This window comes from Amblyomma maculatum, chromosome 1, assembly GCF_055883805.1.
Source record: "Amblyomma maculatum isolate TAMU_Amacu chromosome 1, ASM5588380v1, whole genome shotgun sequence".
Taxonomy (NCBI): Eukaryota; Metazoa; Arthropoda; class Arachnida; order Ixodida; family Ixodidae; genus Amblyomma; species Amblyomma maculatum.
Window position 1 is genome coordinate 7,758,675 of NC_139344.1, and position 14,288 is coordinate 7,772,962.

At 42.5% G+C, this 14,288-nt stretch overlaps 1 protein-coding gene and 1 long non-coding RNA gene across 12 annotated transcripts in view; one reads left to right on the forward strand and one right to left on the reverse strand.

The window, feature by feature from the left end:
• LOC146201582 (uncharacterized) overlaps nt 1-7,061 on the forward strand; it is a 79,558-nt gene extending 72,497 nt beyond the window's left edge. For all 7 annotated transcript variants that reach the window (XM_084587685.1, XM_084587686.1, XM_084587690.1 and 4 more), the window contains exon 13: nt 5,220-7,061. In XM_084587685.1, coding sequence (XP_084443811.1) covers nt 5,220-5,502 — 283 coding nt within the window. In that variant the 3' untranslated portion in view covers nt 5,503-7,061. The remainder of the gene's footprint in view (nt 1-5,219) is intronic.
• The window catches only part of LOC146201583 (uncharacterized), a 78,377-nt gene extending 64,173 nt beyond the window's left edge, over nt 1-14,204 (reverse strand). For 3 of the 5 annotated variants that reach the window (XR_014703570.1, XR_014703568.1, XR_014703569.1), the window contains exon 1: nt 13,106-14,204. This is a non-coding gene — a long non-coding RNA (uncharacterized LOC146201583). Of the gene's footprint in view, nt 1-9,375; nt 10,464-13,105 lie in introns of those variants that run through there. The other 2 variants (XR_014703571.1, XR_014703567.1) reach the window with 2 other exon arrangements.
• Between the last annotated feature and the right edge of the window lie 84 nt (nt 14,205-14,288).

A 14,288-nucleotide genomic window follows, 5' to 3' on the forward strand; every position in this document is an offset into this window, starting at 1 on the left:
GAATGGGCGCTTCCTATGCCGGCTCATTGGCTTTCTTTGATGCTTTGCATCCAAGCACTGCAAGAAAGCAACTATGGCAAGTGAGCGGTGTTGATCAGTTTCTCATGTCGTGAGTCGAGACCGCTCGTTAACACATGTCCGGTTGATCGCAAAACGTTATATGACCACAGTTTGTCGAAAGTTCGAACATAGTAACCGAGAAATTACGTTATCGAGAAACGTATCAACCGTGAAAAAAATTATGTACTCCATTGGCGATTTTTTTTACTGCCCGTGATTTTGAGGATATGAAACGGGAAAATTGTATGAACCGGGAACATATCGACGAGATTCAGCATTAAGAATTGCCAAGCCTGCAATTTTTCCCAATTTTCTTTCTTAATGTGCTATTGTTTGTATATGGAGAGGAGGTTGTGGTTGGCACAAATGATAGGTTTTCTGCATTGCAGTGATCCCAGACAAACAGGTCACTTGTTTGGTAATTGAAGTTACAGAATTTTGAGTTCTGTGGAAAAATACAAATCCACAACATATTTATGGGCCAAAGCACAAAACTGTGCTGGTGAGAATAGTGCTTTGTTAGTCATAACGCATGTGTGCCGTCAGATTTCAACATGGTTTTTATGCCTCTTTACGTTGAAGGCCACATGTGCGCCATAGGAGATGCGATGCCTTCAAATAAGTAGGGGTCTGCGAGTTGTGGTCTTGCTCGACAGTGCACCGCAAGCCGCAGCCAAAACATCATTTTATTTCAAGCTGGTCTAAGCCAAAAGTGACAACACTGGTCTGAACACTATCGCAGTGATGTAAAGGGATGTCCGTGTGCCTTCAGCTGCACTGCAAGAAAAAGTGTGGCAGCTGAAACAGCACTGCACCTAGCTTTTTCTCGTTGCGGTTAACTGACGCTGCTCTGTGTTGTGTGTTATTGCATGTGCACACACGCTACAACACAGGAAGACTCGAGGCAGCTCTCGGGATAGTTGCAACCTCTGACGCCAGTTACTGCTTCTCACTTCGCCTTGATACTCGCTGTCGGTGCACCAGCGCCGGTGACCGCTGGTGCAGAACCAGGAAGGGACGCTGCTTCACCAGTCACAATCCGGGGACGTTGTTGTGGTGGTCGGGCTCGGCTTGTAGATCCATGATGTGCATGGCTGGCGTTCCCGCACTGATCTACCGCCGGTGGGCTGCTTGCTTGGCCCTTTATCTAGTCTAGCTTCTGCAGTCACATACACGAACCTGTCACTCATGTGCAGTATTACCACCTTCAGTTGCACTTGCTTGTGCCAAAACAACGGTAGAGTTACGCACGTACCACACTGCCTTGTCCGATGTGCCATGTTAATGGGGAGGGTGGTGCCAAAAGTCTCATAGTCTTGATGCTATGAGACCCTGGAATCTTGCAGGTAGATAACAAATGGGAGCGCTAACTCAAGTGTATTCACCTACGACACTTCATACTATGAGATTGTGGCATATCTTCATTGCTTCACTTTCTTTCTCTCCACTTTTTATCCTCACAGAATCGTGCTTTCACATAGATATCCTTCTGTCTTGTCGGTGGTCTGAATAGGCATTATTTTTTTGTTTTTGTTTTCACCTACCCTAATAAATGTCCTTTGTAGTCCTGGTCACTATTTCATTAGTCGCACGCCATCCAACAGCATAAATCTCGTTCAGCTCTTTGAACATCACACCAGAGTACAGTCGAACCTCAATATAACGAAGTCCTACTTGCAGCTGAAAATTTTGTTTAATCGCGAATTTCGTTACGTCGAGCTTCCCATGTTCTAACTGTAGAAATAAAGCATCAGGTTAGTGGAACACTGCTAGTAGATGGGAACTTCTAAATTATGAATTCCTGAAATAAGCAAGAAATTCTAGCAATAACAGCGCTAACGAGGGTACCGATGTTGTTTTGTAAATCAGTAGGATAATAGGTGATAGCAAATGAATGCGAATGCATAATGTTTCTTCATGTGAGACACAACTCCGCACAACTCCTAAGTTCACACGCGTTCAAAAAAAAATGTTGGGATCGGCCTTGCCATCTATTTAACATTTCTTAAAATTAAGTTTATCCATAGTTTCATGCATGAAGGGCTGCGTGATGACAGTGATCTCTATCCAGTCGACAAGCGTGCAAAAACAGTGCATAGAGACATCTCCCTGGATTAGGCAGTAAACTCGTTCGAACTTTCGTTATGGTAAACAAAGTGCATGGCGACATCTCCCTGGATTAGGCAGTAAACTCGTTCGAACTTTCGTTATGGTAAAACAATGTGTCGCTGCATTGTCTACCGTTTTCTTTAAAACCTGGGATTGCACTCATGGCATAATGTGGGTATTTGGAAGAGAGAAAAACTTCCAAGAGAGAAAAAAGTGAGCATGCAAGTAGGTCCTCCCGAAATATGTGGCACTCAAAGGGGTCCGTGTGCTGTGTGGTGTCAGTGCACGTTAAAAGCACAGGTGGTCTAAATTACGGCGTCCCTCTCATAGCCTGAGTTGGTTTGGGATGTTAAGCCCCATAATCCAAACCACACCATCAAATGGTTGCAGAGCTCATGCTGCAGGTCACATCGTTTGGCACCTGCTCGTCAGGCTGTCTGTGAGGCCACTGTTCTCACTGCAAGTGTGCACATGTACAGGCTTTTAAGGCATCTTTTCAGAGGACCTGAGTGCAGTCCTGGCCATGATGACCGTGGTGGCACGTTGATGGAGGCAAAATACACCTAGAAGCTGTGCGATGTCAGTGCATGTTACTTGCGGTGGTCTAAATTCGTCCAGAGCCCTTTACTGCAATGTTCCTCATAGCCCATGTGTCGCTTCGGGATGCTTTTTTCTTTGGAGCAGTGCACAATAGAATAGAGTTCGTGAATTGCGATGCGAAATTCAGCTCAATTAGGTAATAAAATTTTTTTTTTTTCTCATGCACTTTCGGTTTCAATTTCAGCCTCCAAATGGCGGCTGTGAAATCATCAATGCACTTTCGTCACGAGACCTGACAAAACTGCGGCACAACCACTGGTCATTCATTTTTTTGCGATTTGAACTTTTGGGCAGGCTTGCATAAGAATTGGTGTGATTTAAAATGAGCAAAAAGGAGACTATTCTGCAGTGTTTTGTACACCCCACAAGACCTTGGTGCGTCTGAGACGTCACAGCCGTTCGGCACTTGAAACCGAAATTGCGTGTAGAAAAAAATTCAGGTATATATATATATAATGTACCGCTTTCTGGCGTGATGCACTATGTTGGTCATGTCTAGTAGTGTGCAGCGCATCATTCCACTGACATAATACACAACGAAAGTTTGGCATCTATACTCCCTTAAACCCCACAATAGAGGTCGTCGATTTCCAAATATTTTTAAGAAAGGGAAGTAGATAAAAGTCATTCTTATAAATGAGGCATGTGGCCAGGCGGACACAAACTGAGAAAAAATTGTCACCGAAAACTGAGCAATGAACTAAAAAATTAACTTTTTATTCACTGTAGTTAGCATGCATGTTGAAAACATCGAGGCAGGGACATTCGAATACTAGTACTCTATTTTGTACCACTGGTTGGGCACTGTGTGGCGAGGAAAACTGCCTTGTACAGTGCTACAGTAAGATGCAGTAGACTTCGCATGCTCAGTTGCAGCAATGTGACACTGCTGGCCAAGGAATGAAAAGCTTTCATTGTCGCCCATGGCTGCTCATTCTTGTAAGGTGTCTCGCCATTTGCAGCAGCTGCGTCACACCAGGGAGGAGCTTCATGCCTCATGCAGGCACGCCACTAAAACGGTTCAAGATAGTAGTTTTTAAATGCAGCTGCCCCAAATTTTTCATTATAAACATACACAATAACTGAAGTAAATAAAGAGTTTATGAATGAAAATTAATTCATTGCTAAGTTTACGATGGCCATTGTTCTCAGTTTGTCTTGCTGGCTGCATAACTTATTTACAAAAACAATTTTTTTTGTGCCGCATTAATAAAAAAAATAATTGTAGTCTTATTCTGAATACCCTATATACTTTTACTTATGTCTGCAAAACATCTGCTTTCAGAAATAAATGTGAAAAAAAAAAAAATTATGCTCCTGGTGTAACTGATGACCAGTATTTTTTTTCTGAAGGGGGGAGGGGGGGGGGGGGGGCTTTTTGGGTAGTCCTAGTGAGAATGAGTGTCAAGATTTTCGGTTCGGTCTTCTTTACCAACTTTTGGAGGGAGAGAGAAAGAAATGAAGAAAATGCTCCCTTACAGACTCTGGGAGGGAAATAGAAAAATGAAATGCTCCCAAATAAAGCCTATCCTCTTTGATTGTGCCTGTTATTTCTGATGGTTAGCAGCATGAATGCCTCACTTCAACATGAAAAGAGCTGTTTCGGGCCATTGAAGAAAAGCCTGAAATGGGCTGGAATGGGTAACAGCCCCAATGCGTGATTAGAAAGATTCAGTGCCAATCAGAGAGTTCGTTGCTGCTTCATTGGCACACCCCCTCTTTTACATTTTCTTTAGTGTCATTTAATGAATGCACAGAGCACTTTGTTGTTGCCTCACTTCAACATGAAAAGAGCTGTTTCGGGCCATTGAAGAAAAGCCTGAAATGGGCTGGAATGGGTAACAGCCCCAATGCGTGATTAGAAAGATTCAGTGCCAATCAGAGAGTTCGTTGCTGCTTCATTGGCACACCCCCTCTTTTACATTTTGTTTTGTGTCATTTAATGAATGCACAGAGCACTTTGTTGTTTCGTAAAGGATCCTTTCAGACAGTGAATTCAATGCCACTGCCTGCTGTCTTGCTGTGCAAGTAAAACACAGTGCCACATTGCAGAGAAGGTGAAATGCCTGATCATGATGAACAAGACCTTGTTTGGTGCTAGGGCAGCTTGGCCAAAGAGCACTGTGGCTAACGAGTTTATTCCACATGAGGTGCCACCAAAGGCCAATTTTTCCAAGCATTTCACCTCTAAGAGGCTCAAGCACTAGGCCAGAGAAAGCATGTTACCAACAGAAAGACCAGTTGGTGCCCTACGATTTTGGGGATCAAATCCCACCCCTCAGACTCAAACCACCAGGCCACGACTGTGGCGGAACAGCTAGTCTGCATTTTCTGCCTTTGCTGTATTTACCGCTTTACTTTTTAGCTCAGCATCATTTGTGGCCACTTCCATTTTGTCCGAGATATGTTTGGAGCAAGTGTGCTTACTTTGTGTTCTGCATCATGTGCAGGTTGCCGTTCGCCTTCATCACTCAAGAAGTGGTGGAAGCCACCTGCCAGTGCTTGCTAGCACGTGCTGATGAGGCTGAGCGCTTAAAAAAGCCCTATGTTGATGTGGAACGCGCTGTGCTGGAGGAGTTTGGCCGCTGCTTAGAAGCCATCATTGACAGTGCTCATCGTACCAAGGCCAAGGCAGCCGAAACTGAGGAGAAGAAGCCGACACCCGCATGCCTTCCGGCGGAGCGTACTACATCACGCAGGACTAAGACGGCCCGGCGCATGCTCAACCTCTAGCCCATCCTCTCTGCTTTCTCGGCAAACCCTTGGCAGCTGGCCTCCAGGAGGAGACATCTGTGCCCGCCCACTTCCCCTTCGAACTGAGTGTGTTCTTCAAGTGTTACTCTGTGTTCAAGTGTTACTGGGCAGAGCCCCAAAGAACACTGCTGTTTGATACAGTTTATCAAGCAAGGAAGTTTCCAAGACACCAGCTGTAGAACTTTATTTTTTTTCTCCCATTTCCTATAGCTACTGCTTTGTTGAATGCGTGATTGTTTAAGAGGGAGATCCTTTTTTGTTCACACATCTGTAATGAGAGTATAAAATACAGCCATATTGCATTATTTTCTTGTTTAGTTTCTTGGTAGTGTGTGATGCGAGTGCATTTGTGGGTTGCCTTTGTGCACTTTCTTAATCTCTTCTGTACCTCATGGAGGTAGAAAATACAGCTGGTGCTGGCTTCATCTTTTTGTGCTAATAGTACAGAAGCCACTTGGATAAGTGCAAACACACATTACGATGTGTTTACGAATTTGGCCTTTCTTTTTCCAACGTAGTGCTTCTGTGGGCAGTAGAAATGCCTGTAGAAGTTCGTAATTTCCCCACATTTGACTGTGCTATGTGTAAATATGAACCAACCTCACATCATCAGTTAAGTTATGTACTAGTCAGCATCTTTATACATGTTCACCTGAATTCCTGTTTTATCTTTGTTTTTACTTTTATTGTTTGGAAATTTCAGTAGCCTATAGCATGGGCCATTGCAGTTGTTTAACCTTAGTTCACCTATGGTGTCTTTAAGTTTTTTACTGTTCAGCCAATATGGTACTTTGGATTAGAGAGCCACTTTTAACTGGCTACTTCCAGGTGTCCGTTGGCTCATTTGCGTGATTGTTGTTTGCTCTGCCCCGGATGTTAGATGTGCGTAAGTGTGAGGGTGGTGGTTATGGTAATTTGTAGAGAAGAACAGAGGAATTGTACAGATTGTAAATACAAGTACTTGGAAGTGTTCTTGGCCGTGCAGGTATGCAGTGTAAATACATGCATTATCTTGGCAGTGCCCGAGGCTACCAGCATGATGTTAAAGCATGGGGCTTTAGGAAAGCTGTTGAAGGTATTCATGCTATGCTTACTGCTGCTTGCACGTTTATCCCCTTGATTCTTGTGCGTAGTGCTCAGGGCACTACTTTTATGCTTTGTTGGCACCTATTTTAACGTAGTGCAAAGCAGTGATTTCTCTTAACTGTACTAAGTTGAAAAGCAGACCAAAACGGGAAACAAAAGCAACAGACTTGGTACTTGTTAGTATCTCCATTCTTCATTCATGACGGTTGCTTATGGGCAGTAGGAAAACTTAATAAAAAAATTTAAATGGGGCCTGCCATTGTTCATGTAATGTTCATCTGTCGATTGCACTGTGCAACTGTGGACCTGTTTTGTGTGCGGTTGTAATGGCTAAAGCTTTTACAAACACCAAAGGAACTTTTAGGGATGCTTTCATTGATGTAATTGATACGCTAATGGAATACGTTCATGCAAATGGAGTAGTTTGATGAATTAAAAAATTTGTAAGTTTACTGTTTGCCTAGAAGTGGGTTCTTTGATGTCACAAAGCATGTTTCGTCCCCTTCCTTTTGTGTACGCGCATGAAGTGAGTCTGTGGAAACATTTTTGGCTCGCTTTCTCGGGCCTTGGCTAAAAGCTGGTGAGGTCAGGCATGTACCCTCAGCTGCACAGGAATATACTGACCAATGAGCAATAGCTGCACAGGAATATACTGACCAATGAGCATGGGGCATATCTTTAAATGGCAAATTGGGTGTCATGATTTCGTGGCACATTTAGGTGTACAAACCTTGCAGCCATTATTAATAAAAAGTAAGAGTGTAGGACGATGTTTGCAGCCCTATCTTGTGGTAGCCACTGGTTTTGTTGGCACATGAAGTACCTACACTGCGAGAGCTGGGTATGGCTGTACAGCCTCGTCCACTTCTAGCTATAACATGGTTATTGCTTTCAAAGCGCCATTACTTCCGAAATGTACGCACAGTAAAGCTAACTGGCAGTTTATGTAAAGCAACACTTCCGGGTCCCTCTGTGCTTGCATCGCTTGGAATCGATATGCACCTAGATTGGACGTAATGTTGCTTTTAAAGCAGTGACCGTGTTATAGCTAGAAGTGGATGACCCTGTACATACATGTCTACTTTCATATCGCTGGCCTAGAGTGTTACAGCTACCCAGAGAGAAGGCTTGTGCTACAAACAAGCAGCCATCACGGGAGTACAGAAATTATGAGTATGGCTTGGCTTAGTTGGTGTTTGGTTTAGAACGTAAATTAGACTATAGAGATGCAGCTTTCTTTGTGAGAGCCCCTGAAAAAGCAAAGATTTTGTGCTTTCAAGACATGGGTAATGTCACTTTTACGAAGATCTTGGACATTATACCACCCTGAGTGGTTCAGCATTAGGATAAATTGCATTGGTACTGTGAATTTTTAATCTGTTCCAAATGGCTTATATTTCCACTTTCAGAAATATAGCTGCTCCCAGGGCTGACAGTTTGGCTCCACTGCAGGGGGGTCTCTAGTCTAGATTCGAGCACAAGTGGAGAGAGATCTAATAATTGCCTGTTTTAAGCAGCGTTTCATAAGTATAAATAATTTTAAAGGAAGTTTTTTGCTCAGTTCCTAACACGGTTTTACACAAAGCAGAGAAATAATTTTTTAATGGTGTTTTTATGGAGTTTGACTCGGACCTAAAATAAATATCCGTGCACTCTCCACCAGTGTGCTCGACAGTTGCTGAAGTAAAACATCTTACAGTGACGCAAAAATGTCAAATTCTAATGTATGCATGAAAATAAATAATGTGAAAACTATAGAAAAATCACTAATTTAGCCTGAAGGCGGAGAAGAGAAAAGATCAAAAATGGTTCTAGCCATTTTGAGTTAGCCATTTTGAGTTTTCCACAAATCTTCCAAAGCTTCCTCAAATCTATGAAATGGCTCCTTTGCCCGTGAAGATTGTAGAGTGTAGACTGCATTTTGTTTCCGACAGTTAATTGTTGCGCGGTCTTGGAGCTGAATGGCTTACTTGTGCTTTGAGGGCACGGGTTCCTCCTTTGCAGCCTATGCATAGTGCTGCCAAATTTTTACTTTCCCGTCTTGTATTTTGGAAAACATTCAATGGTTCTTACTGAAAATCACACTGAAATTTTTTGAACGATAAACAAATTTTCCAACTCGCCATTAACAAGAAAAAAAATTAGCTGCCGCCTTAGGATTGCTGCTACCCTTGCATCCTAGCGAGTGGGATCTCGGACCCCTTGTCAGTATTGATGAGGGGTCCCAGACCTTAGAGACCCACCTGACTAAGCCCTGGCTGCTCCCTATTCCATACTTATGAGCCACACATTTGCAAGGCCAAACAATATTCACACTCCTTCTATGGTGGCTAAAAAACTTAGCTCGGTAGCTTGACGCTTTTTCCTTAAGGCTATTGTGAGAAGCTGTGTCGTTGAGGGCTGTTATGAACTCTTAATGGGTGTTAAAAACATGTTAGTGTTTGGGTGTTCTAAAGTGATATCTATCTCTTAGTGCATACTGTCAGTATGTCTTTTCAGAAAATGTAAAGGGGGTGGGGAAGTGGGGGGATTAGAAAGGCAGTCACAATAGCCCTTTTCACTGAAATGTTTGCCGAAAACATACGAAACCAAAGAGTAAAGTTTACTGTCCTTGTGCTCGCAGCTAGCAAGAAATGATTATAACTTGCAGTAAAAGTGGGATTTCAAGAGAGTGTATAAAGTTGCAAAACCTCGTGCTCTTGTCATATGAAGTGACCAGCTGCCCTTTGCCCCATTAAAGACTTGATATTTTTTCTTCCTCCTAGCTATTTTCTGATCATAAACTGCTGTGGCAATTGAGTGGTGCTTGTATATTCGTTTAAGCTCCTGGCTCCATAGACAGGTGTTCTATGAATATCTCCATTTATTGGACCATGTGCAATGGCATCTGCCACGTGGATGCTGTTTACAATGGCATCATCCTATACAATGTACTATATATTTTGCATAAAACAACACTTCCTTTTTATGAGCAATAGGCAGTGTTTCTTCCTGTTTCACAGGAATATCGAGGCCTAGTTTTCACACTTATTTCAGTGTACAGAGCCCCAGAATAAAAGTCCACATAAACTGCAGTTTGTAGTGCCTTCCCATTATTGCTGACTGATCAACAGTTTTTTTTCCGTTCTTCCCAATGTAGTTTCAGCCTCGTCTATGCTTGTCACACTGCAGTTTGGAAAGGTTGAAATGATTATATGTACAGGCTGTACAGATGGAGCATGACCATATATTGATAGCACACGACGTGAACCAATCAGGTGAGAATTCTTTCTGTGCCCATTTTATTGTTATCCATGTACAGAAAAACGCTGTAGGTACCTAGTCGTCATGCATGTACCTTAGCATCTGCAGAATAGTCCCTTGGCTCAATTTCTGATGCAGCACTAGTGCAATGAGAGAGGAGTAGTGTGTTAGGTTCACTCATTTTTGCTTGCTTCAAATGCCTATGAATTAATTTGTATAGTCGAACTGACTGGGCTACTCATTTTAATTTTTAATGTGATTGCAATGCTAAATTTCCTGGTTACAAAAAGTGAACATGGTCTTAAAAATTCCTTCTCCACATCAGACCTTTTTGACATACAAGACTCTACACGCAACTGATTTTTCAATGCTAGTTGGCTGTTTCATGTGATATTCGGCTGTACCATACACCCACGAAAGTAAGGGACACCCTTCTCACATTGTGAAGTGAATTTTTATTCCATGGGATTATGTTCCATACATTGATTCTTGTTCAAAGCGTTGTTATTAAGGACCAATCACTGTTATTTGTCAGTGTCGTCGTGAGAGATGTAAATGACCTTTAAATGGGAGGGAGTTTCTTGCTTTCACTGATAGGCGAGATCACATAGCTTGGAGAGAAAAAAAATTATGCACGTTCATATTAAGCTGTTTCAGTCTGCGCTCTGTTATGATGCGTAGGCTTCTATTATGGGCTCATTGCTATTTCATACTACCCTATTCTACAAGCGAATGTTTGTTTGCAGAGCTGAGACCAGGCCTGACAGGCTTCAACAAAGCACATGCTTCCGGGTCATGGTCTTTCAGCAAGGCCACAAGGTAATCGGCATCAATGTGCAGCACTGGTGAGAATTGTGTTTAGGTGAAGAAGTGTGTCTGTCACTTGACGCACATGTCACTGGCACTTGTGCACAGAGTGCTCATTGTTTTCTAAGCTCTTTTCCTGCTGGATTTTCAGATGTGTACAACATCTTAAGAATTTGTTAAAGTTTGTGATGAAGCATATTAATATAATACAGGATATAAAACTCTCCAGAATACTGACATTGGTATATCAGTTTTCCAATGCATTTAACATGTAAATATGTATTTGAAAGCTAACTCTTGGTTAGCATGGGCATTCTGGAATCTAGGGGGTGAACATTTGCGCAGATAGCTAAAATTTTCATGGGACAGTAGTGTTAAGAACTGGTGAAAAATGTGAAAAATGCAAACTGAAGGGCATTGCCATAGGAAAGGCATCATGAATCTGCTTGGAACATGCTGCCATTGATATTTTTGGTGCAAGAGGAATTATCTTCTGCGTGTATTTTGCAATATATACGACATCAAAGTGCCTCAATAATGGAACAGGCTTGGTGACAAACATCTGGCCATAGTGACATGGGCACTTATAGTGAAGGCAAAACAAAAGAGGTGCAAGTAGATGTGACTTAGAGTAGTTTTTATTTGTCGACATCTGAACCATATGCAGCCATCATATTCGAGTGACTGGTAACAAGATCTCTCATTCAGTGCTCCTGTTATCTGGCACGCTGGTTGTATGTTATAAATAAGAGTTCACAGAATGCTCTAGAGTTGTGCCTGTCTGCATAATGAAAGCCTGATTATGTGATAGCAACTTTCAAATGTCAGGGTTGAGCTCTGGCCCACTCATGTTCTTATGTTAATAGAGGTAGAATGGGCATGACTGATTGGCAATGTAATGAGTGCTGTCTGCTCATGTCTGGTTCTAATGTGCTTTTGGGTCATGGTTGCATAATAATCTGTGCTCGTACTCTGGGAACCTTGCGTAAAATGGGAAATAGTTTGATGTTTGTGTTGTGAACTGCTCTGAATCTGTTATTTTCTGTCATTTGTTCCCAGCTCTCAAAATATTGATGCTATCAGAAACTATGGCATGCTCTATAGCATTCAAAGGTTGTTATAGTCATGACCCAAGGTGCTTGCTCTGTGCTGCCTTACAGCTGGCTCCAAAAAGTCCAGTGTGTTTGGTTGCTTAACCGTAGTTTTCTTAAAGCTCTGGGTAACAATACTTTTGGTCATGTAATGAACATTGGTGTTGCATGACCACACTTAAAATTTTTTTGACATACTCACAATTTGCTGCTTGTATAACTAATGCTTTTATACCATATAGATGTGCCTGGGCACTACAGCCCATACACAAACATGGCACAAAGTATGGCACAAATGGTTTATGACAAAATTTTACTGTAAGACACACTCGGTGTACAACAGGGTTAAAAATGTTGCATGTATGTTATTGCTGGCATGGCATCTTATGCTCTTTTATCACTGGTTGTATGAATAGCTTACCATTTTGATTATGCAAAATAAATTTCAAATGGACATATAGCTGTGCTTAGAGGTGATAGCTTTGTATGCAGTTTTTGATGGTTGTTTATTCAACCATGTTTGCCTCTGCCAAATGTGTTACAATAGTAAATTCTATGAAAGTAATATAATGAACATTTTGGTAGTTTTACATGTCACGCTAATTTTTCTCTATGCAGTAGTTGCTGTCTACATCGCTGTGGCAGAAATCGATGTTCATGTTGCCAATGGTATGCTTTTTTTTTTTTTTTTGAATTCTGCTTGGAATTGGTCGCGATAGCTCTGTAATACTTCCAGGAGCTACAAAGTTAGGAAGAAATGATTGTAGAAGCCAGTGGGCTTTCAATGTTAGCTTTATTTCAACACAGTGTTTAGCATGTGATTGGCATTCATGTTCATGCTGTCAGTTGTGCACTAAGACGTTGATAACCTTGCCTGTGCCTTGTCTTAGATGTGAAAACATGCAGTGAAATATATTTGCGAGTGCATGGAGTGATATCAAAGAAACAGTAACTGTTTTTATGACGCTCAAATTATACAAAAGCTTTGCGACAGGCTTTTGCAGCAGGCAGGAAACAAACAAAAAGCTTAGTGGCCACAGATGAATAGAATGCTGCTTTTTTCAAGCACGCTAGATGCTGTGACGACTGTGCTTTTTATTTTTTTTGCGGTCTGTGTTTATGCGTTCTGCTGTACACGCATACAAAACAAAATCACGTACTCTAGGGAATACGCTCGTGAACAATCATCACTACAAAAACGGGACACAAAAGCTGCCTGCTGGTGAACGAACGTGCTATGCGACACCCATTAGTGAGCCGGTATATAGCATGATCGAGCACGAACTACTGCTAATGTGTTGCACCGGCGCCTCCTCGGCTGGCTTCATCGTGCCCGCGTTGGTGTTAAAACTTACTTGTATGCTTGCTTGTACGTACGTTTCTTGCCGGGCCCAGGAAATGGCTTCATATGTCACGGAAATGATTCTGCGTTGTCTAGATTTCGTCGTAACAGAATACAGTTCTTTAAAACCTAAGCAGAATGAGTGGGCAACGCATTACCGACAGTCCTGAGGCGTCGCCTTTGTTCCGGCGCAGCACATGTGTTGCCGCAGGTGTTGAGAGACGCCTTCAGCTTACGGCTGAGACAAAACGCAAAGAGAGGTCAAACGGTGTTGAACTGCGTTGCGATGCGTGCCGGTAGAGCACATTATACGGATCGCTTCAGTTGTCTGCTCCGCTGATAACGCCCCGCGCCGCTTTGCTTCGCACGCAACATTCGTGAAGTTTGTTAATATGCTTGTGACGAAGCCATTCATTTAATACATCATTTATCACGTGGTGATTCAATCTTGGGCGCGAACCTGAACCGCTAGCGTGCTTTCGACAGTCACAATGAAGCCGTGTCAGTTTGTATATGCCTTCCCTGCTTTCAAATGGCGGCGAGCTGCACGCTGAATTACGCAGTTGGAAATTGCTGCAGCTCAACTACGTCGTTTTATAACAGATGCGACCAAGCGACTACGACCACAGCATTAGCGCCTTCAGAAATAATCTGCACATTTTTTTTTGATCTCGGGTTCGTTTATGGAAGGCTGCGAAGAGTTCATCGTCGAACGCCGAAAGAAAAAATTAACACGCCGTTCATGGTGTCAACTCTCGGTTATTGAGGTTAGGTGCTCTCCAAGGGTGCTGATAGTTGCTATTAAGTCATAAGACTACCGGGTCTAATGTTAGAACTTGTGTCGCTAGTCTTAAAAATTGTTGCGAATCAAGCGCTTGTTCGTCGAAGTTTTCTTGAGGCTTCGTCGCGTTCGCCGGCACCCTTGACCTCGGTGTACAGTTCCTACATCTGATGCTAAGGTTTATTTCGCTCCACACTTGATGCCAAAGTCAACCGAAACATGCAAAGTGCCTTTACAACACAACTTCTTCACTTTTAAACAATTTTTTGTGGATCTGTCAAAGACCGCCTTCCAGCAGCACATTGCGGTGAATATGATTCACCACGGTCTGGCAACTAATAAACCTAGCGTTTTGAGAGCTTGAACTACATCAAAATTTTTTCAGGCGCTTTCTAAACTTCGTTACTCGTTATTA